The sequence below is a fragment of the Euprymna scolopes genome, chromosome 5, assembly GCF_053919585.1.
Source record: "Euprymna scolopes isolate OS-2025 chromosome 5, ASM5391958v1, whole genome shotgun sequence".
Classification (NCBI taxonomy): domain Eukaryota; kingdom Metazoa; phylum Mollusca; class Cephalopoda; order Sepiida; family Sepiolidae; genus Euprymna; species Euprymna scolopes.
The window spans coordinates 178,137,682-178,163,358 of record NC_136486.1 but is presented as its reverse complement, the minus strand read 5'-3'; the positions used below and the strand labels follow the sequence as shown (position 1 = coordinate 178,163,358).

Sequence of the window (25,677 nt, the reverse complement as noted above, 5' to 3'; positions counted from 1 at the left end):
TTTTTTAAAAAGTATTTTCATGTTAAATTCAAATTTTACAATATGTTTTTCTGGGTTTGTATTACTGTACACATAGATTCGAAAAAGTTGTCAAAAAACAAATATATAACAAATAAATGTTATCAAAGGCAAGATAAGTTACTTTTCTGCCAAACTGGATATATTTTTTGTGTTTTTATTCAATGTAACATATTTATTCAGCTCGAAAAACATACAGTGTTTACCGATGTATTAAAAAATTCAAGATGGCGTCTCACACCCTCTTTAACACCGTAAGTTTGGGAAAAGGTGTTATAAATAAAAAAACTATACAAAATACTATTAAAAACCTGCCGAATATATGTCAACCTATGTCACGGTAACATATATTGAGCGAGTTTTTAACAGGATTTTATCCGGTTTTTTATTTATAACATCTTTTCCCAAACTTACCGTGTTAAAGAGAGAATCAGACGCCATCTTGAATGTTCCAATACATCGGTAAACACTGTATGGTTTTCGAGCTGAATAAATATGTTACATTGAATAAAAACACAAAACATATATCCAGTTTGGCAGAAAAGTAATTTATCTTGCCTTTGATAACATTTATTTGTTATATATTTGTTTTTTGACAACTTTTTCGAATCTATGTGTACAGTAATACAAACCCGTTTTTCTTTTATTAATTTGTTAAATAAAAGTACAGATAACCCGGTCGGTTTCTAATGTGATGAAAATCTAGCCCCCCCCCCCCAAAAAATGGGTACTCTGGATAATAACAAAACATTAAAATTGCCACAGTCTCGAAAGATTTCTTCTCTACTGAACGAGGAAACAAACGGTGAAGTGTAGTTCACCTTCTGTTTCTCTCCCCCTCTCTCTTCCTCTCTTAATATCTCTCTCTATCCATCTCTCCCTTTCCCTCTCTCAATCTATATTTCTCTCTATATCACCCTCTCCATCTCTCTTTGAGTCCCTTTCTCTAACTCCCTCTATCTCTCTCCTTTTCTCTGTCTCATCTCTCTCTGTTTCTAACTCTCCCCCTCTCTCTGTTTATCTATCAATCCCTTTATCTCTCTATCTCCTTCTCTTTCTCTATTTTCCTCTCACTTTCTCTTTTCTATCTATATATCTTCCTCTCTATCTGTCCATCTCTAATCCCTCATCCTATTTTAGTCTCCTAAATTAATTACAGTGAATAAGGCATTGTCAAAACATGGATAAATCCTATTTTAGTCACCTATTCTCACAGTCAGTAAATTAGAAGTTATTTGGAAATTACTGCTACCGTGAACAGCACCAGAAGTAACTGGTAAAACCTTTCTAATTAAATTGATTTTGGCAGCCATTTGGTAACAAAATGACATAGCCTTAGCCCTTGCTGCATGAGGAATACCTGCGACCTTGCTGCCAAGTAGAAGAATTATTTATTCTACTTTAAAACATTCAATTTTTCAAAAATCTCATGTTCGACATCTCCAAAACATCCAATATGGGGAAAAATATTGCAGAAATGCAAACTTATTGCTTAGGATGAATGCACAATGATACGCAAAAAATCACTTGAGGCTCTTGGTCGATCCTTGCAAGATTTGCGTGGCAATGTCAGACCATTTGGGAATGCAGTAATATTGCTTGCAGGAGATTTCAGACAAATGTTACCTATTATTCTTCAATCAACACCAGCAGATGAAATAAATGCTTGCCTCAAATACTCTACTTTTTTGTTCCATGTGAAGCTATTAAACTTAACATAAAGTACTTGATAAATTCAGATGTTAGTGACACTCTTTTGGAGGTCGAAGGATCAATGCTCAATGTGGTCGATACTCTGAATAAAATTACGAAATACTTATGGCTTCTATTTGATCATGGCTGACAGAATGACAGCATGCTACTCCTATAAATTAAATAAAAAGTTTGATTCAAACTTTTGAGCAGATTCAGGAGTTGAACAAGATATACCTGAAGAAGGTCTGAGGTTACATCGATTGAAACATTGTGAGACTAACACTCAAGATGAGAATGCAACTAATACGAGTTGGAATTATCTAATTGTATATAGATTTTCAGTATTTATCTCAACATTATGCGAGTAAAGAGTAGTAGTAGTAGTATGAAAATATATTTATGGCAGTTAAGCTACGGATGAGCTTTTATGACTAAACTCTTTATATGAGACAAAAAGAGTAACATTTTTTAAGAGAGATAATTGCCCATGTGACTTGCCTGTTAACAAGGTCAAGGACTTGAATGAATTCTTCAAATTTGAAAAAAGAAAGATCTGTTCCGAGAATGAATGTTTTCACTTTTTGTTGCACATCTTGCCAAATACGTCCCATGCCATGTTGGAGTTTCTGTTTGACATAGCGACGGTTGAAAGTGTTCTCAACGTTGCTGGAGGTTTGCTCTGAAATAAACAATAATAAAATTAACTGCTACACAAAATAATCACACAAAAAGCAAAGACAGTTTATTACTGTAGGAAAAAATTTTGGGCTACATTAGGTTTCAAGGACCCCAGAAAATAAGCAACTAAGAGACGACTTCAGATTTACACCAGCGTCGCTGCTTAGTGACCATTCGGCATAGGAATATGTATCCTGTTGAGATGCTCTCTGGTTACATACGAACTACATACATATATAAGGCCGTCAACACTACCAATGGGTAGTGTTTTATTCAAGTCTGCTAACTATTCGGCGCTTTGTCTCTGACGGGATTGTTTTCTCACGTGGATTATTGTTGTCATCTGCTTTTCCCAGAAAAGGCATCATAAAGCCACACACGTGGTGGCAGCAGCAGCAAAACTTCGACGATAATACGTTCTACAAACAAAAACAGTCGTACTCATTGATTAAGGATACGCAAAAGTTTTCCTGGAAATATTAAGTTAAAAGTACAAGGATTACAAGTCGTGTATATTGCATGTCGGAAAGTGGAACTTGTACCCTGAAAAAATTATGACAAATACCATACACTGTACACTGAAAGAATTACAAATACCACATCGTAATTTAAGATTTCGAGTTGCTACAAAAACGACGAGACGAGACGATTTTCAAAAAATAACTGATAAGAAAAAAAAAAGGAATAAATGAACATCATACTCCTACAAATCATTTCTAACTACGAGTGGAGACAGCTTAAGCCAGAAATAAATCCGAGGGGTTAAAAACATTATACGCACCTCCAAGAAAAAAAAAAGTACTAAATATATTATTCACTTATGCAAACCACGCAGTAAAAAAAAAAAAAAAAAAACAAAAAAACTCACTTGCTTGCGAGAGCCACGCAGTAAGTTGCAAACAAACATTATATTCAAATCAGAAAACAATGTGAATGTGTTGGATTGTCGTAACGAAGAAACAAACGGTATAAAATATTCAAATTATAGCCATCAATATCCCTAGAATAAAATGCAAACATACTTTTATTCTACTTAAAAGGAGAATCATTTGTTCCTTTTCTTGCTAATGTAGAAGAAACTGCATGCAGGTTTAAACCAACAGTTCCCTTTGAAAGTGACAATATAACCAGTTTTCTGAAGTGGTTTTACTGTGATAGAGGGACACGACAATCACATGACAATTTTATATTAGTACATTTATGTGTATTCTCGTATCTACGTGGCACACATTAGTTTGTTTGAATCTATTATTGAAATCAACATGCTGCTACAGAATCTGAACCGGACCAAATAAACCTTTACTGAAATCAAAAAAAAAAATAAATAAAAAAATACTTACTTACAGGAACCACGCAGTAAGTGAAAACATATCCTATAAGTTTTTCCTCCAAAACAATCTATTTAAACAAACATGTCAGACCTGGAGGAGGCATTCTTCAAAGCAAAAGAACATCTTAAGCAAGTAAAAATCCTGACCTTTCCTAGATGAGAACACCAATTACAAATAATTACAGACGTATCCACGATTTCTGCTGGCTTAGCAGCATCCCTTTTCGTCTTGAGAGGAGATAAAGCTCATCTCGCAGGTTTATTCTAAGCACGTAAAACATCATACCAAGCAGGTTGACTCACCTGTGAGTTGGAAGCTCTGGGGATTGCTTCAACTTGGTGCATTCTCTGCGAGCTCTAGAGTCACAACGTTCCTGAGTGTTATCTCTCGATATTCTGTTAAATTATCCCATATACCATGGAAAAATAATATATCAGATTATGGTAGCCGGAATGCTATTCATTGTAAAGAAATATGTCAAATTTGTTTGGAGACCTCAGTAATTAGAGAAATCACTGTAAAAGATATATTAGCTGGTCATTGTCGGATCCCATACATGACTCGTAATGCATGGATCCAGGCTCAACAAGACTGTCCGAACTTACAATAAGTGTATAGACTATTACGTGATAGCAGAACTCCATCAAAGAAGAAGAAAGGTTTAATCGCTATTAAAAGGTATTTACAACATTTTAAACTCTCATCAACCCCGGCAGATGGGTTAATCATAGTTACACGAAGGAAAACAAATAAACAATTAAACTGTATTTACGTGATAAGTCAATATTAAATGAAATTTAAATAAATTTCGTTTTAACAAGGTTAAAAAAAAAAAAGAAACATTCTGCTAAACTAATTGCACAAGAATATTTAAATGACCTTCGTCTAAAAACACGGAGGAAAAAAAAAGAAAGACGCGTTTCATGTGACAAGTGTACATAACAGTTTGAATATTTTCTTTTTTTTTTTTTTGCCAACTGAATTAAAGGAATTTTGAGAGATATTGATAACTAAATATGCTACATCGAATCATTAAGCTTTAGGAGTTTATAAGTTATTTAATAATCTGCGTGAAAAAAGGTGCACCAGGTTTAGGGTTTTTTTTTAGGACAATGTCAATGTTATAAAAATAAATATTCAAATAACGAAGAGAAGAAAGTTGAAAGAATAAAATAAACGCATTGCAAACGTTTTAAGTATACAGTTGAAGAAATCTAATATTATATAACATTTAAAAAGAAATATGAACAGATTACGTTAAAATACAAATTGGAATTTAAATAGTATGTCGAAAGTAAAATAAGGAATTTATCTTTACAAAAAACTCCATACGTAAAATCGAACTAAATGAAAAACAAAGGCGCGCTGTATGTAAGCAGTCATAATCATTTTGTTAATGAATTTAGGTTTGGACGCTTAATGACCCGATGGGTCAGTATTAATGGTTATATCATATTAGCTAAATTTTGACATTATAACGCTTGTAAGAACATTAATCAAAGTTAAAATACAATGTCATAAACTACTCCCCTCAATCATTTACATCATTCCATTGCTCTCACCACTTCTATTATCATTCGCTTTTTATTTGCTCTTCAACGCACCATGTAAAACATTCGTGCAGAGGAAGACTGCAAGATGCAAGTAGTATGTAAGCTTTGAATATGAAACACACTGAACAGCAGTAAATAAAATTATACGCTAGTTATTAAATTAAAGCAAATAAACTTATACTGTTGCAGGAGCGGGGGGGGGTCGATATTTAACATTAAAAAGATTGGGGGCATGAGTGAAATAGTGAAATCGATATTTCAAAATGAAATTGATGTTGACAATTGGTTTATTGAAATCAACATTTTATTACATAAAATCTTTGTTTCAGTAAGTCCAATTTAGACTGAACATCAAAATAAATTATTGCGGTTCTCAAATCACGATAAAACCAAACAAATTGTCATAAGTCGTAATATTGAATAAATAGGGCAGTTGGGATAATTTCATTACTTTCAATAAATAAAAGTAAAGTATATTTCATCTATAGCAATATCTGATAACGTATACCAAAAGATCAAATTACCAAAATATCTTGGATTAAAATGCTGAATTAAAATTAAATTCTAAACATAAAAACAAAGTATATGGGATTTTATTTCAAAACATTAATACAAATTAAAACCATCCAGCGGTGATTAAAAATACCAAAATAGGTTGAAAAGTCACGAGGCATCAGCTAAATATAAAGGCCGAGGCAAAACTACTGAGATAAAGATCGACGTCAAAGTTGGGAGATTGTCTATCTATACCAAGATAGGGTGAAAACTAACGCCCGCAGTAGATATATGGTGATGGAAGTTGGAGATCATTATTGTACTGTGCAGAAGTTTACGGATAGACAGTTTAGGGGGAAATGATACAAAGTGAAGAAATGTGATATTATCAAAGTTGGACAACACCTTAACCATTCCACCACCAATCAAAACGGAAGTGAAAATGAAATAAATATCCCTAAATATATCAAACCCAATTCATCATTCAATGAACAATCGGACTCTACTAACATAGAGACACAGAAAGCATGCAAGATGACAGTACAAACTATATGGACCCGATAGAAGAAAGCCCCCCCCCCCCCCAGAGTATAGTTCCTGATGAAATTAGTGATTTGCGTCGGTCTTTGCGAATCCGAAGACGTCCAAGATTTTTAGAAGAGATGTGATGTATAGTAACTCTGATTAAGTTCTATTCAGAAATCGTACCCACACAACTTGGGGGGGGGGGAAGAAAATGGAGAAAAAAGGACTCCGTCACTGCTTAGTGACCATTTGGCATAGGAATATGTATCCTGTTGAGATGCTCTCTGGTTACATACGAACTACATACATATATAAGGCCATCAACACTACCTACGAGTAGTGTTTTATTCAAGTCTGCTAACTATTTGGCGCTTTGTCTCTGACGGGATCGTTTTCTCACGTGGATTATTGTTGTCATCTGCTTTTCCCAGAAAAGGCACTATAAAGCCACACACGCAGTGGATTTTTTATGTAGGAGGCATTTGTAAACAGACGGATCGTAAACCCAAGTTATTTGGTTTTTCGTCACAAGGTTAATTTTTAATATGGGGGAAGATTTCTAATTGATCCAAAATCTGTCAATTTTTAATATGACAAGGCCAGTCCATTAAGTCTTGTTTATCTGCTAACATCAGAAATGTAGGTATTACGTCATGCCTAAGGCAGATAAAACACTTAAAAGGGAGAACGGTTATGCACTACATGTAGACATAGAACAGCGGTAATTTCTCTCATAAATGATTGCATCTTTGAATGAGTTTCATATTTAAAAAAAGGATAGTGCTGGCTTTGTTTATGTTATGTCGAGGAGGAAGTCAGATTGTGATTTAAAAATAAAACCATGCAAAACTTGCTTAAACTAAAATTCAAGATGGATGACAAACTCATCCTAATAGGAAATTATTAAATAAAAAACGCTTCTTTACAATGTGATTATCTCAAATATTTATATATCATCCTTTAAGTAATAAAATTAAGTTAATTTCAATGATTCTTTTTCAGTGTTCAGTTAACAAGGTTTCCATCTCACTGTTATCCTCGAGTGGCCCTTGGCCTTGATCAATTGCTGGTCTGATAGGATATGAACTCCTAGCAGTAGATTGCATAGTTTGCAACATTATCCATTACACTAAAAACACACCGACCAGATAAGACAAATGAGAAGAGGCAAAATTTTTACCTGTTTCGGTGACGTCTTTGTTGTTTTGTTCGTGCCATAGCATTGTCTGATAATGACTTTTCATTACTTCCCACAATGCCTTGCACAAATCTGTGAGGCAAGGAGTGAAACTCTCCACTGTAATATGCTGGAAAAAGGAAAACGCATTATACATTTAATGCCAATACAATCATCATGAATTTTTATAATGGAGGAATGGAGGTGAGGAGGAGAAGTATTTATTCGTGATACTGGTCTCGTGACTGATTGGAATTTTAAAGAAGAAAAAGATTAAAAACTTTGGTGCTAGCGATTAATCTGCATAGTAATAGCATCAGCCAATCAGCATTCACATAAAGGCAAACAGGTTGCAGAAGTTGCCTTTGTAAGCTTAGTACTGAGAAGGTCTAACAGTCAGACACGTTGACAGAAGAGGACACTAATCGCTCATGAAGATGTAAATCTTTATATAAAATGAAAATGTGCATCTAAATAGAATATTGTGTTTGTGGCAGGTAAACAAAAATAGTATAACTTGAATTGTAAAAAAAATATATATTAAATTCAGGTTAAGAGATTTAGTTATTGTAATATTCATTCCTCCCTTGATTTTCTCATAATTACTTGTAGTTGTGTCAGAAATAACACTGAAACTAGGTCAAACAGTTAGCTTTCTTTTACTATCTTATAATTATATTGAGAGAAAGCGACATTTCAAAAAATGATAAACACCTTTTCATGTTTTTTTTTTAAACTCTTCTACTTTGTTACGTGGACAATGTTGGACAGCCATGCTAATCGATATTAAAGTTAAAAAAATTAGATGTATATATATATATATATATATATATATATATATATACACACACACAAGTATACATGCAAATCGCATTCCAAATAAAAACTTTGATATAATTATGTATCTAGCAAAAATAAGTATCCTCATTAAAAATAGGAAATATTATTGAGTAGAATTTAAAGAAAAAAAATCAATTTTATTGTATGAATTCAGTTTTATCATATTAATTTTGAAGTGTTATATAAAACAGGGAAGATATCTGCCATTTTCATGTGTAAAAATTACTTTCTAAATAACAACAGCATGATCTTAAAAGCGATTCTTAACATGGAGGTAGGGACTGGGCAGAAATGAGGGTTTTCACTTTATCTGAGAATATAACCTCTTAGGAGACTTATCTCCCCTGTTTTACATTACTCTTCATAATTGCTCTCAGATTAATGTGGAATCATGCCAAATATGAAAAAATTGATTTTACTTTTAATAAAAATTAATTTTGAAGATGACGATTGATAATTTGGACCATTTAGATTATTCAGACTACTGTTCTCATCTTGAGTATAATTTGCACAATGTTTCAGTCGATGTAACCTCTGATCTTCTTCAGGTGTATCTGTCAAACTCTGTAATCTGTGCAGAATTTAGAACAAAATCCTTTATTCAACTCATATCAGCAGCATGCTCTCACTCCATCAGCTTTGACTGGGTAGAAGTCTCTAGAACAAATTAAGGAGCTTTAAACCTATTTTTGTTTCTAGATGTAAATATCACTATTTATTATCATGTCTTTGGAATGAAAAAAGATTTGGTAAAAAAAGAAAAGACATTTAATGTAGTGTTTATAGGCACTAATCCTAAAAAATAATTGAATTCAAAGCACACATGGAGAAGCCATCTTAAGCCGCCATGTTTAAAAATGGCTTCCCTTCTACAATCGCAAATGAGATTTTAAATAATAAACAGATTTTAATCTTGTATTTTATGCGTTAAGAAATAAAGGTTTAAATAAATTTCTGTTATGAAACATTTGCATATTTGAAAATATTAAAACAACAAGAAAAAAAAAAGAAAGAATTTATGAACTGATATAAGAAAAATACAAATGGGATAACAACATTTAAAAAAAATAAAAACATGCAATTAAAAATGTTTATAAACAAACATTACAACAAATATTTAATCACCAAAAATTTTCTGCAGAAAAAAATGACAATGATCTATCATGTTTCACTAGTGTTTACTCGAGACATCCAAGAACAAGTGATATCGCACCATTTTGGTGGTTTGTACCTTTTTCTGCACACTTCCACCATTCCTTCTAATCAAGAACACGTCATAATAGAATATTTATAGAAAAAAAACTGAGACTAGCAACATCACATCTGTAAGTGAGAAGTTGCAGAGAAAAAAAGGGATCGGGCCAATCAAATTATAGATACATTTCTGCATTTTATCAAGAACCTTCAAGTGGGATAGCAATTTTCTTTAACCTGTCTCTTTTCACTTTGAAAAGGTTTTATTTCACTCTTTTATTTATCAAGTTATTTCATAAAGCCTGATTATTTAAACCCAAACGTCTTGCTATTATGTACGTTATTATCATCGATGTGTCAGATGTTGCCAATAAATGACGAAATTGGTTTCATTTTATGAATCAAGAGATTACATCCTTAGTCATACTTCTCACTCATGAGGGAGTGGTTTGAGGTTATTTTAAAGAAATTTGTTACCAGCCTTGCATGCTCACCCATAATAGCCACACTCCAGATTATAGTCAACCTTGTGTCACTCACGGACAAGCAGATCCATAAAAATGCCCGTACTTGTGCATTTTAGTTTTTGACAACAAATTTTTTGTTTTCATTTTTGAAAGCTTCCACTCAGAACAGGGGGAGACAATTCAAGAAATTTCTCTAAAAATGTTAATTTTGTGTAATATTTTGGTAAAAGCAAAACTAAATTAACACAATTATAAAAGATAAAACATTCGTCCATGCATTTTTTGAATAAAAAACAAAAATTTTTTTAGGTTTTATAAAATTAGAATTTTTAAATAAATTACATATTCTTTTGCATCTTTTTCTAAAACTGAATGATTTTTTTCTATTAAACGAAACAGTCTAAGAAAATTCTATATGTGTTATATGAAAATGTAGGACTTAAAAAAAATGGACAAAATTTAATTTTCATAATAAATTATTAAAACATAGTTTTGAACAGTCATCATTTAAAAATGTGTGATTTTTTTTGTTTTTCTCAAAAACGAATGTTTTTTTACAAGATATAAACATTTGCATGAATTTCTTGAATTGTTTTCCCCTGTTCTGAGTGAAAGTTTTAAAAAATGAATTGTCCTTAAAAACTAAAATACACAAAAACTAAAAGTAAAATATGACATTTCGTTTTTTATAACTTTATATTTCCCTTTGGAAATAATTTTTTTTAAGGAATGAGGGATTCATTTCAACCAACAAAATTTTTAAAAATAAATGTGGACAATAGCAAAAATATAAAAAAGTTAATTGATTAAATATGCCTTCAGAAAATCTTTAAATATTCATCAGATTTAGATACCACTTTTATAACATATTTACCCATTTTTAGCTATTTGATGTGAAAAATACAAAACCTAGTCAACAACTAATTGTATACGATCAGTTGAACACAAGAAACTATTTTACCCAAATCTGGGAAGAAATTGTGGGTTCATACCTTTCCCAACAGTATTAATGCTTAATTGGATATAGTAGGACTTGAACCTGGCATAGCTAATATCACATTATACATTAGATGACTTCCCCCCTTTCTCCAACAAATGGCAAAAGTCACCTGAAAAATTAAATCACTATTAAAAAATAGTAAAAGCTACCCCCCACACACCTCAATAGAACAATAACAAAACACACAACATTCCGACATGCATGAATTAGCAAACACTAAATAAAAAACGTTTGTGAGAATGAATGAAACATGCATAGAAAAAAAATAGTTTTTAATAAAAAACAGGCAAAATAATTTGTTATCAAAATCAATTGAGGAAACATGCCTAAATCAGTTCAACAATTAAAAATAGGAACAAATCTACAAGAAGCCATTTTGAAAAAAAATTTTTTTTTTAATAAATTCTTACTTTATAAGATTATTTTTTTATTCATGAAATCATTTATTTTGCTTGTTGGTTTTGCAGGTAAATTTGATAACAAGTTTTATGCAAAAATTTTGGAATATGATGTTTGCTTTAACTAAATATTCAGGATGTATGTGTAAAATGCTGAGTGCAATTTCAGGTCATAAAATGCGCTTCAATATGTAAGGAATGATAACCAGTGAGAACGAAGCATATTTCAAAAGTTATGACGCAAACATTTTAATTTAGTTTGACTTGAGTCGATTTAAAATGTTTTTGTTACATTAGTTTTATTGAAGTGATTTTTAGATTAATTTATTTTATGTTTTCAGGACTTATTATAATATTTGGTTTTACTAAAAAAAACAAAACTTATTTTATGAAACATTCTCTAAATATAATTTAATCATCCTGAAACATTTACAATTTTTTTTTTATGAAGATGCTTATTGTTTTTAAATAATTCTTTGGTTATGACAGTAAATCACATGATGCTAGCTCTGCTAGTATATATATATATATATATATATATATATATATAAAACGAAATGTTGCATTCTTCTGCCTGTTTTACAAGGATTTTAATGGTGGATGCTCCGATGAACTACAAGCCCTCATATCCCTCAATGTAATTTCCCCCGACAAGCAGCAAAATCTCACCCCTACACAGTAAAGATCCCTAGATGTAAAACAGCTTCTACTTTAATAGTTTCTTCCCCAGAACTGCTAGATTTTGGAATTCCCTTTTGGCTTCCTGCTTCCCCAATTGTACTGACATGCAGAAGTTCAAGAGTAATGTAAACAGACATCTTGTTGCTCAACTCCCCACATAGTATCCCTGCAACTTATATCCCTGACAGTAGCTCCCTACATCAAAGTGGCACTGTGCCTTGTTTGGGGTGAAAATGTAATAAACTATATATATAATTATTTCCGCAGTCAAACGTCGCAGCTCACATGAACGATGAAAATCAACATACTAGAAATTCAAGACTTGAATTTTGCCCTCATTTGGGTTCATCAGCTGAATGCATTCAAACTCTGGATTCAAAACCCAAATCTTTTGCATGCAAGGCAAGTACCCTGCCACCTGAGCAACTGTGTCATACACAAGAAAATTTATTAACAAATACAGATCAAACAAACTGTGGCAAAATTCGACTATGGAATAGACCTACTTAATCTCAAACAAGGGGTGTGATCATCCAACCACTGAGAACCCAAGACAATGTCTCACAAGTAAGGTTTTTTATACTCACTAGGATGACGTCATCGAAGAAATAAACTAACCGAACAAATTAATATTAGAATTTTTACAGTTTGAGAGATGAGTTCCACAGTCAAACAAATATATATATATATATATATATATATATATATATATATATGCAGCATGTTTTCATTTAAGTGAACATTGTTAAAAATAACCAAATTCTCTGCTTAATTATACCTTTAATACTTTTCAACTTTTCTTGTTTTTTGTGTTAAAATCAAAAAGAAATTAACATGTTTCATATACATAAAATGAAACAGCAAATGGACAAAAAAGCTCAAGAAAAGAAGACAATTTTAAAAAGTTAGTTGTGAAACAGGCACGTGAAGTCAGATACCAAAAGAACGTTTTCACACTGTTCCAGAAAGGTTGTTAACAATTTAAAGTAATGCCAGAATTAGCATCAAAGGACAGAATTGTAATACGTTAAGCATTTTAAAATATTATTACTCCTTTCATAGGCAATATATATATATATTTGCCCACATAGGTCAAATCTGACAGCCATAAAAGAGAATGGTGCAGACGAGGATCTAGTAGATCCTTACTTTGGTGTTCAGTCTTATTTCTTTTCGAGACCAGAGCCGTGATCAAAGTTGATAGAAGGACTGCTAATGTGGTTGAGGATGATTTCATCTCTTTAGCCTGTTGTGTCGATGAGAAGGAGTCAAGATATTTGAACTGATCAACCTTGTCAAAGGTTTTTGCATTGATGACAACCAGCTGCTTTTCATATGGAATGAGACCTGTCATAACTTTGTCTTATTGGGATTAATCTTCATGCTGATATTTGAAGCACAAGATTACAATGGCCGATTGAATGACAGCAAAGTTTTTATCCAATGTGGCAATATCATCAGCATAGGATTTAGCAGCAGTGACATTTGCTGTAGAATATTGGAGGGAATGAGATTCAGAAAAGAATTCTCAACCAGATTCAGTGATTTAAAAAAAAAAAGGAAATGTATTTGATGATTCGAATTGTTCGTTTTTGATTTGGTTTGGATCTTTTTATCATTTTTGATTTATGTTCTTTAAAATTTCTGCATTTTATGAGTTCATTTTGTTATTTTTTTTTGTAGTTTTTATTTTTTATTTTTATTAAAGATATGAAAAGGCTTACCTGGTGTTACCTAATAATGAATAACAGTTGCTTTCAACCAATTCGATTCTTTTTTTCATTTGTTAATTTTTTAATTATAAATAAAATATTTGTCCTAAAAAAGTGATGAAAAATATTGCATTTTTTGAAAATTCTGATGAAAATTCAATTAATTTATATTATAACATATATATGTAGTAAAATATCTTGTTTTTAACATGCTTGTGTGCATGTGTATGAAAAAAACAATTTTTTTTATCAAATGTCAGTCCTGAAAATATTCTAAGGTTAGTTAATAATAGAAACTGAATTCCATGCAAAAAAGAAAAGAAAAAAAAGACTTCATCTTGTAGATTTGTTTCCATTCTGAATCGAATAAAACCTGTGCAAAATGCAGTGAATACTGAAAAAAATAAAAGTAAAAAAAAAAAAAGGACGATTAAAAGTATTTAGTATGGAATGTTCAAAATGTACACGGCTTCAACATCCGTTGGGAAAAATGCATTTTGAGAGGAGAAGGATGAGAAGAAACAATATACATGAAATTATTGGTCGTATTTGACAAAATGTGGCGTAGTTATTTATGCCAGTTTTTAATGAGGATAATCCTCATTGGGGTTGCAATACAAATGATCATGAGAAAATAATTTAAACACAAAAAAATCAATCTGCATCATTCGCCTTAATACATGGCTTAGCTTATATAAGCATTGGTTAAGAAATATTCATGATGAATGTTGAGGTTTCGTTCATTTTATTTTACAGCATATCGAACCCTTTTAGGTTATCATATGCCAAATGATGTCACTTTTGTAAAAGTTTGTAATATCTTCAAATATTTCTAGATTTAGTTGTTTTGTGTATTTGTATATTTTTTATTAATTGAATTTTCTATTTAACCCATAGATGGAGCCCCGACAGATACTGCTACTTTACGTGAAAATGGATATGAGAGTACTAGAAGTTCTGAATTCAGTTCCTGGTAGTTCTTTTGTCAGGAATTAAAAAAAAAAACAACAAAAACAAGATAGTTGAAGTGAAGATTGTGAACAGTTTATCCAAATCAATCAAATAAAAGCTTTAGTTTGTAATTCCTGGAAGCTTATCAACTACAACAAGAAAAAAAAAAATCAAGAAAATACACATATTTTTTTATATCCCATTCCTTGACACAGACAGTAATGTTCCTGACCCGTCTACCAGATCATCAGGACCAGCAAGCCTCACTTCTGGACCTTTTTGCTGACTAAAGTTCCTGAGGATTGTACACCAAATGCCCAGTGCCCTCTTGGGAATGCCGATCATGCTGTGATAATGATAGACATCACCCTAAATTCTCGATCTGAAATGAAGAGCCACTGCTCAATACGACAAGGTACTACAATAAGGCTAATTGGAAGGCCATCAGGGATCACATCAGAAATGCTCTATGGGGAAATATCTTTCCTCTTTCTGCTGAACAGTGCGCAAATGAAACCCCCGAATGGTTCAAAGCGACAATCGAAGTGCATGTTCCCACACGGAAGTTCTATAGCAAATCTCACTCTACCCAATGGTTTACTTCTGCTTGCGCAGCTGCCATTGCTCAAAGGCAGCATGCATACAGCAGATTTATCTGACGTAAATCCAGTACAAACAGACAAAAATTTACAGAAGCTAGAAGTAATTGTATAAAAGAAATAGCGACAGCCAAGAGAGAATATACCAAAACCACAAGAAAACACATTGATGTGCAGAAATAGTAACTTGTGACTTCTGAAAAATCTATAACAGTGTCGTAAATAATGGGCAATCAACAATTCCCCTACTATCCAATCATCATGAGGTTGTTTGCATGGCAACCAAGAAGGTTAACATGTTTGCCCGTCAATTTGCCTCCAACTCTACTACAGATTTTCCTCTGTGGACAGAAACCACACAAGACAATCTGAAAACCACCCCCTTTCAAGTACACGGTATCATAAAAAACATAGTCACCTCAAAAGCATATGAACCTGATCTCATCCTGGCTCTGCTATTAAAATAATGCTCCACTGAGGTTGCTCCAGTTTTCTCCAAACTTTTCAACAAATACCTTAATAAATCTTGCTTTCTTGACTGCTGGAAAACTGCTTGCAAGAAATCTGGCAAAAGAACCTATTAGCCTCTTCTCTTTTTGCCAAAATATTTGAGTCCATAATTAATCAGCTGCTAAACTTCTGTCCGACCAACAGAATGGGTTTAGGCAAGCCCATTTTACTGCAGATATCCCAACTGTAATCTATGAATGTATATACCATGCACTGGATAAAGCAGAGGAGACTAGGGCAGTAGCCCTAGATATATCTAAGGCATTTGACAGGGTATGGCATGATGGTCTTCTCAGGAAAATCAGATCCTATAGTATTACTGGATCAGTACTTGACATAATTAAACCCTTCTTAAATAACAGAAGAATCCAAGTTATCCTCAGTGATTGTACATCAAAACAATAGGATATAAATATAAATGCAAGTGTAACTCGGGGCTCGATCCTTGGATCTTTATTATTCCTGATATTCATAAATAACCTCCCTTATAAAATTGTCTCTGAGACGGGTATATTTGCTGACAACACCACGCTCTATAAGTGGAAGGGGGACAAAAATGGATAGTCACACTTAATGTTGCAAAGACTAAAGCTCCTTTCCTTTAATACAATAGACCTTCTCGACTCTAAATAGCCATGGCTAATGATACATTACTTGGAAGTATTCCATTCAAAATCCTTGGCTTAACATTCATGGGGAAACAGGAGTTGGAACAGATATATCGAGGGCATTGTCAAAGGCTGCTGCAAAGAAGGTGGGCTCTCTCTACTACCAAAATAAAAAGTTACTTATGCCTGAGAGTATCCTGTACAAGGCCACCATTCGCCCATGTATGGAGTATTGTTGCCACATTTGGGCCAGTGCCTCTGATACTAGTCTCTCCTTGGACAGAGTTCAAAAGAGAATCACCAAGCTAATAGGTCCTGTAATATCAGCTAGGCTTCAACTGCTGTTCCATTGACGAAATGTCGCATTCCTTTGCCTATTTAACAAGTACTTTAATGATAGGTGCTCCGACGAACTACAATCTCTTATACCCCTCAACGTAAATACCCCCGACAAACCTGACAAGCATCAATTCCGAGAAATCCATACATGTAAGAAAGTTTCTTCTTAATAGTTTCTTCACTAGGACTGCTAGACTTTGGAATTCCCTTCAGGGTTCCTACTTCCCTGACTGTACTGACATGCAGAAGTTCAAGTGTAATGTAAATAGAGATCTTGCTGCTAAACTCCCTACAAAGTACCCCCTGCAAATTATGTCCCAGCTAGTATCCCCTCACATCCAAGTGGCATTGTGCCTTGTTTGGGGTGAAAAAGTAATATATATATATATATATATATATATATATATATAATGAAATAAGAATTACAATTAAGTTTACCAAGACAATCCAAGATGGCAAATCTAAGGTATATTATAAATATTAAAGAGTTAATATTTATAAAGTAATCTCAACTAGATGTAAAAGCTTAACATGTTTTATCAACTATTTGTTCTTATATATATATATATATATATAGGAGCAAACAGTTAATAAAACATGTTAAAAAACACTTTGAAATGAGTTAAAAACATATTTAATCTGAAAAGGAAACATTTGATAAGTGGATAGTCCTTAATCCGCGGAGTTTCGAAAAAATACTTTCATTCTCATCAGAGGGTAGGAATTAGCAAAATGTGGGATCGGATTTTGCATGCAAAAGTATTTGATGAAACAATAAGTAAGTCAAAGATCTTACTTGAAAACAAAAAAAGTGAAACAGAGGGAATATGGTGAAGAAAATAGAGTCAGGAGACAGTCAGAGACAGTCAGAGAGACAGTCAGGAGAGACAGTCAGGGGAGACGGTCAGTGAGAAAACTCAGAGACAGGCGGACGTCTGAAGCGAGACGTCACTTCAGAAACTAAAATGTGAAACTTTGAGTTCTTAATGAGGAAATCCCGACCGGTCGTAAGGAAATAAAATTCATCATGTGTTTTGTGATAAAGCTCATCTTTGTGTTTGTGATTTCTACAAAAAGGTAAATTGTATTGTTATTATATGTCTGTGTTATAAAATGTCATTACATACACATCTCTCTCTCTAAAGATACAACATCATATGTAATAAGACAAGAACTCTCACTAAGACTCATATCTTTACTAATAAGAACTCACGTAACATACGCGCACAAGTGGTATCGTCTAATACTAATAATAATAACTATATAACGACACACAATTTGGTGTTCGTGAACCAGTTGCATCAGCGATGCAGAAACCGAACCTGGGGTCGATACCACGAAAAAAAAAAAAAAAGAAAAAAAAGAAACACAACGTTTTAAAAGGGTCCAACATAATTTTAAAAAAATAAATAAATAATACCACGGAAAAAGAAAAAATTACACGATCACAGAATTCAAAAAAGAAAAAGAAACACAACGTTTTAAAAGGGTCCAACATAATTTAAAAAAATAAATAAATAAATAATACCACGGAAAAAAAAAATTTACACGATCACAGAAATGCGAAAAAAAAAAAAAAGAAAAAAAAAATTGAACACACACGCACACAGAGAACAAAAGATACAAGAAATATTAAAAAAAGAAAAAGAAGAAAAGGCCGATATGCCGTAAAAAGAAATTCGTAGTAATGGAAAAAAATAGTAAACAAGTCACCATGAGTAATTCATTGATAAATGAATTGGTCTGTAAAAAAAAAAAAATAACACACACACACATACACGCAAAGGCAGAGATTGTGTCACCCATTATTATTGTTTTGAAATTTGTAGAAGTGCATTAGAAAATGTGTGTCAATATGAAATCGTTTGGACGAATTGTTGAATTTAATCTGTCAATCAAAACAGGAATTTTTGAAAGGTCGCATGTACTCTCTGAAACAGGTGTAAATTGTTTGGAAATGCATTTTGTGTTCATAGTGAACTTTTCGGCTTTTGTGTGTTCATTTATTTTGTTTTTGAAAAAAAAAAAAGGGACAATTGTTTTGGACAGACTGTTGAATTGTTGTTGTTATAGATGATTTTTTTTTTGTTGTTAAAAAAAAAAAAAAAAGTTATAACTGTTGCAAAATGTTTAAATGTATTAAGGTATTTTTTTTTGAAAATGTTTTTATGATGTTGAACAAATATTGTAAATTGTCTTATGTATGTAATGTTATGATTTTCACAGCAAGAATTCAAAGTTATCCGTAAATATACATTAGATTAAAATGATCTAGTAGAAAATAAGTTAAGACGTATGGTTGGCTTACAGATTCAGTTAGAATTTTAGAAGGGGGACAAGAATTAAAATTACGTAAACGGGTATTTGGAGAGTTTTTAGATGTGATAAGCCGTAAGAAAGATGTTTTGTTTTAGCATTTGGTTTTGTTGTTTTTTTTTTTTTAGAGATCCTAAAAATTTTTCTCCAAGAAAAGTGACTTGGTAGGGATTGATAAGCACAAGAAGTGCCCCTATACGAAAAATTTGGGAACCTGGTTAATTAAGTGCTTAAAATAAGCTGGTTGCACGTAACGACTCCAAGCAAAGTAGTAAGTCTTGGCTTAATTAATAAACAGGCGTTGGAAAGAATACGAAAATTCTTAAGGGGACCAGTAAACCGATGAGAGGTAGTCCCGAGGCAATTACATATAGCTTAATGAAGTAAGAGACAGGCAAAAATATGCCGTAGATTACGTAAGAAAGATATAACCTTGTATTTTTTTTTTAAAGAAGCATGAATGTGGGATATATCTGCTGGATCTTGGAAGCCCTGGTGAGAGAAAAGAAAAATCACAAAAAAATCGGGCAATTAGATAGAATTTAGGCGCAATTAAGGTGTTGGGCGCGAAAGGTGTTAGTTAGTTAGGGGTGATATTTCTAAATCCTCATCGAAGTTTCAAGAATCCAAGCAAGGAAATCCGAGTGAATCCGTATGAGAGTAAAAAGGGATATCTTAAACTTCTGAAGCCAACCACAAAGATTTAAGTATATGAGCTTTGGTATGTCCCGTATGAGATAGTTATAGAATAAAAAAAAAACAAAGCCATACTTGATAAGACTAACCATGCGGAAAGAGAGATCAGAACACTTTTGAGACGAAGGAAGTCGTCCATTTCGAGAAAGGTGAAAACCTCTAGTCTGCGGCATATGGGTGGCTGGAAAATAGCTGATGTGTATCATAGGTAAATACCCTACACCCAAAAAGTAAATGCCGCAAAGATCAGAAAGGTTCTGATCTTATAAAAAAATAAATAATTGTGAAGTCGGCCGTGAAGGGCTAACTGAAAGAGATTTTTTTTTTTTTGTGTTTTTTTAGCCTGATCTTTCTAGCCGTGTGGTTGTGTAGATGTAAAAATAAAAAAATGTACTAAAGTTAAAAATGCATACATTTTTTTTTTTTGTGAAATATGGAAGGGAGGGATGTTACATGATAAGGGCTGTCCCCTGTTCATGTAAGTATAAAAATAGAGAGATTAGTTAAAATGAAAATAAGAGAAAGCAGAAATCGAACCCTGGACATAAGTTTTAAAGAACAATAGGTTTAAATGGAATGTCCAGTAAATTGTTAATTCAGATGAAATAAATAATAAATAAACTATCCGATTGTTAAAAGAATGTGGATAATAAAATATGAGTTAAATAAATTAGATATGTAGGTTAAATTCCTTTGTGGAAACAACACAAGAAAAATAGGTTATTGGGAAATCAATGTCGGAAACGTACAAAGTCGCGCATGTTGAAACACGTGAATTTTGCTCACGTGGCCGAGATGCATGGATTTCTCAATATAGGAGGTGGGAGTTAGTTGGTCGTAGATAGAGTCAGGAGACAGTCAGAGACAGTCAGAGAGACAGACAGGAGAGACAGTCAGGGGAGACGGTCAGTGAGAAAACTCAGAGACAGGCGGACGTCTGAAGCGAGACGTCACTTCAGAAACTAAAATGTGAAACTTTGAGTTCTTAATGAGGAAATCCCGACCGGTTGTAAGGAAATGAAATTCATCATGTGTTTTGTGATAAAGCTCATCTTTGTGTTTGTGATTTCTACAAAAAGGTAAATTGTATTGTTATTATATGTCTGTGTTATAAAATGTCATTACATACACATCTCTCTCTCTAAAGATACAACATCATATGTAATAAGACAAGAACTCTCACTAAGACTCATATCTTTACTAATAAGAACTCACGTAACATACGCGCACAAGTGGTATCGTCTAATACTAATAATAATAACTATATAACACCATCACTAATTATTATAAAACTGAAGACGTTTACAAAAACGAAAGATGATTATCACAAAGACAGGAGATGCCTATTGGCCTTATAATCTTGAAAAAATCAAAACTACAAGTAGGAACAAAACAGCAGAAAGAAGCCGGCAGTTCTTGGAAAGAAGCTATAGAAAGACGATGAAGTATCGAAATAATGAATTGATGAAGTTAAATGAGCTGGAACAAAGGAGGCAGGAACTAGATCAGATAATACATACACATGCTAACATAGTATTTATAGAAAAGTCTGAGACTAGCAACATCAAGTCTGTGATAGAGATTGTATTCAACAATCATCTTCTCAGCTTCTACAATTTAGTTATAAATAAGAACATCAGATGAAGAAAGAAAGCGGATGAAATGATGAATTGGTTTGACCAACATTACTTTTTTTACTCAAATATTGCTGACCAACTTTTGGATGTTTATTTAGATCGCAAAAAAATATTTTTAATGTTTTACATCACAAAATATACTCATATCAAATTTCAGTAATATCAGAAAAGTTGGTTTCATGCGATTTATTTTGTTAATCTCTAAACTTATAAAAAAATGGTTTCTAATTTCAATTCACATAAAGATGAAAATTGGGAAAAAACAAAAGAAGAAATAAACATTTTCCCTTTTTAAATATAAAATAGATTGAAAGATAAATAATGTAAGAAATTATGATAAAATCTCGTGATTTATTTTTGACCCCTATTATGACCCCTTAACATCCCATTGATTACTGTGCACGCAATAACCCTTATCCCTGAGTGGCTTCCGGCCTTGATAAGTGGTGACCTCCATGTAAAAACAAAAAATTTTTTAAAAATAGCAGCCTGCTTGGCATTGCCAGGTCGTATAATACACTTAAATATGATATTTTAATTCATGCAGATTACGTATTTATTATTATAGAGACAATTCTCAATCAATTATTATATTGAACCGGATATATATTTTATTTATATTTCCAAATTTTATTATGTTAATATAATTGAGAATCCAGTAATCGTTCATCTACCAATAAATTTTAAGTCAGTATAAGGTGACTTAATTTGTAAACTTCAAAGTTACCAGTTTTTGTAATCGAGCATTCATATATTGTTTTAACAAAATCGAGACAACAAAGATCGAGTTGATAGCAACAAGTAGTGTATTTTCATTGTTTGTCACAATTGTTCTGTGATTATTCGGACAATTTCAAACCTTATATCGTTTAAAAATATTCAGAACAACGGCCTCTCTTCAGACGTTGAGAAAAACATTTTTTTAATGAACAATATGGAATCCATTTTCCTTTTAAGGAAAACTATGTGATAAAAAAAATTTACCTACATTTCTTCCTTCAGAGGTTTTTTCGTTTTCTGTTTGTTGTGGATTATATATATATATATATATATGCGTGTGTGTATGTGTGACTTGGGTGCCATCAGCTAGAATCGAAACCAAAACCTACAAAACCTGCCCTTATTCTTTAACCTCTGAGCCATGCCCATACACACACACATACACATATAAAAGAGTAATAAAAATTGAACATTCTAATGATTAGTAGACACTTACATGTCTCCACCCCTTGGAAACACTTCAAATGAACTACGAAAATGCTATTTTTACATCTTCAACACATTTTGAAAATAATTTCTGAAGAGGACGCTTCACAGAATGTCTGAAACGCGTAAAAAACGATTTCAATGATTTAAAAACATTATTACAATGATCTAAACATAATTCTCAATGAAAAACCAAGACACGGAATAATAAAATAATGTTAAAAAATACACATTGTTGGTGACTACTCACTTATTTATATATATATATATATATATGCATATGGGCAGGATTACAAAATCTGAAAAATTTTTTAAGTTCAAAGTAAAAAAAGAAAAAAAAGGTAATTTCTCTCCCAATTTTTCAGATTTTGTAATCATGTCCATACACATTCATATTCTTTTAAAATTGATAAGTGCTTTTTCTTCTGATGAGTTAAGGGCAAAATGAATTCGTTGATTGATATAATAATTAAATGAATGATTTTGTGCTACAAAAAAAGTGCAAGAATTGTGTATGTCAAACACCTTAAAGGAATAAATGTTAAAATGTTCAACATCTGGAAATTTGGAATGTAGACTTATCAGTCATCTGTAATTACATTTAGCTTCATAATTGAAGGATTGGTATAAATAAAAGGGTGAAATATAAATGAAGAAACATTTTCACACACACACACACACACACATTATATATATATATATATACACACACTAGCATGGGTGCCCGGCGTTGCCCGGGTGTTTAGAGGTGGATGTTGAGCAAAAAAAAAAAAAAAAGTGGTAGTAGGAAGGCAGGCTCGAACCCGTACCGCAAAGGAGGAAAAGAACGGGGAAAAAAAACCTGACGTCTTTGCTGTTACGACCACCATCAAACCAGAAGGGACATAGGTTTAAATTAAGGCTAGACAATCAAAAGGAGAGGATGACTTTCCAAAATATCGGCAAAAGAATTGTCCGGGTGTTAGGTGTATGCTGAGCAAAAAAAAAAAAAAAAAAAAAAAAAAAGGGTCAATTTTTTTAACTTTGGCCCCTATTATGACCCCTTAAAATTTATTGTTTGGGGCTCTAATCAAGTTATTAAGTTAGATCCATGTCCAAGGAACCTATATCTAAAATTTCAAGTGTTTGGACCCCAAATTGTCGGAGGAGTTTGATAGAGTTTTCAAAGGTCAAATTGTTGAACTTTGACCCCTTAACAGCCGAATGTCTGGCCGAAAACAGATCACATGGATTTTCCCAAATCTCAGTACCCTGTATATCAAATTTTGAGTCTGTAGACTAAAAATTGACAGAGTTATTGCGTAGGGAAATGTACACAGACAGATACACAGACATGTTCACTTTTATAGATATATAGATAGATAGATTTGTTTAACAAAAATATATACGTATACATGAATATATATGGAAATAATTTTGTGGTTACTATAAACTTTTTTCGCAAATATTATGCAAGTATAAATCATGTAGAATATCTGCATGAATATAATTACACGTAATAGTTAACTGAAGATGATTATCACATTAAAAAACTGAAGCAACTAATAGGGAATTAATTAAAATAAATGTTTAAAAGAATATGCAAATTAGCTAGATCGTTTGCTAGTAAATGCAATTCCACAACCAAGATATAAGAAAATTGTATTTTCTTTTTAAATAAATAGAAAAGAGGGTTTTAATATGAATATCAATACACACAAAAGAAACCCGAATTTATAGGAGTATAGATAGATATATAAATTCACCTGTCATTCCTTTTTTGAAAGATGGAATCACCCAGTCATTAAAGACAAGATTCAAGCAAGCAAGAAAGAAAGAACGGCTGTACAGTCGACACAGTTTTATAATTAAATAGATTACTCAAATGTTGCTGATCAACTTTTGGGGGTTTATTTAGATTACAAAAAAAAAAGAAGAAAAATGATATTTAAGAATAATAAGTAAATGGATTATTCATTCTGTTAGAAATAAATGCTATTTTCGGTTTTCAATATGACACCATAAAAGGCTTGTTATGATGCCAGCACTTTTACTTAAAAAAAAGTGTTATACAAATTTGGACAAGATCCCAATCTGATTTATTAAAATTTCTCTGAACTAAAAAATAATCTTACACTGTTCCTTGCGAAAATGTAGCAGCAGTAGCAAACCAAACTTATGTAAAATATTCAATCCTGATTGGTTAAAAACTTAATGTTTGATTAGTTGTTGTGATCTAACCTCAACTAATCAGAAAACAGTTATCCTGGGAGCCGGTTGATCAATACTTAAGGGGAAATCCAAGTACCCCGAGAAGAAGGACCATAGCTCGCTGAAGGAACCCCTGGCACCTAGGAGAAGCCTGCAGAAAATACCTTAATCATCTGTAATTCAGCAGACAACAAATTTTTGTCCAAGTTTAGAACCTACAAGCCACTAAGACTATTAAACACCCACCCCATTTAAGACGTGAAGCAACATACACTTTGTTATTTAGCAGATGACAAACCCTTTTCCTTTTCCTTCAATTTTAATAGCAAAACAAATCAGCAAGACATAGTTACTATTGGCACTACCATTTCTCTGGCAAGAATTATTATTATCATTGCTTATGCCAAACTAAGACAGCTGGGATAATTTCTTTTAATTGAAATCAGTTATTGAACTGACAAAACTTTCTCCTACAAATTTAATATCAAAACAAAGCAGCAAGACTATTTATGCTACTATTTCTCCAGCAAGGATCACTGTTATTATCACTTATGCCATGCCAAGACAGCTGGGATAACTCCTTTAATTAAAGTAGTTATTAAACTGATAAAACTCGGGTATTATTTTTTTTTTAGTTTATTCTTAAAATAAATGATTGAATAACAAAACTGAATTCTGTTTGTCTATTTCTTTCTTGCCACCATACGCTTATTCGTAAGATAACAAAAGTATGAACACAAAAACAACATTGAATACTCCTTCTGATACCATGAAACCCCATGAAATGATTGCATATGTTTATATAGCATTCATTTTCTTCTGAACAATTCTATTACACTCAATTTCACTCATAAGGAAAAA

At 32.4% G+C, this 25,677-nt stretch overlaps 1 protein-coding gene across 3 annotated transcripts in view; it reads right to left on the bottom strand.

Moving 5' to 3' along the window:
• Nucleotides 1-25,677, bottom strand: part of LOC145277051 (syndetin-like) — a 173,971-nt gene that overhangs the window by 81,066 nt on the left and 67,228 nt on the right. For all 3 annotated transcript variants that reach the window (XM_080128706.1, XM_080128708.1, XM_080128707.1), the window contains 2 exons: nucleotides 7,476-7,602; nucleotides 2,212-2,392 (listed from right to left, as the gene is read on the bottom strand). In XM_080128706.1, the coding sequence (XP_079984832.1) occupies nucleotides 2,212-2,392; nucleotides 7,476-7,602 (308 nt within the window). The remainder of the gene's footprint in view (nucleotides 1-2,211; nucleotides 2,393-7,475; nucleotides 7,603-25,677) is intronic.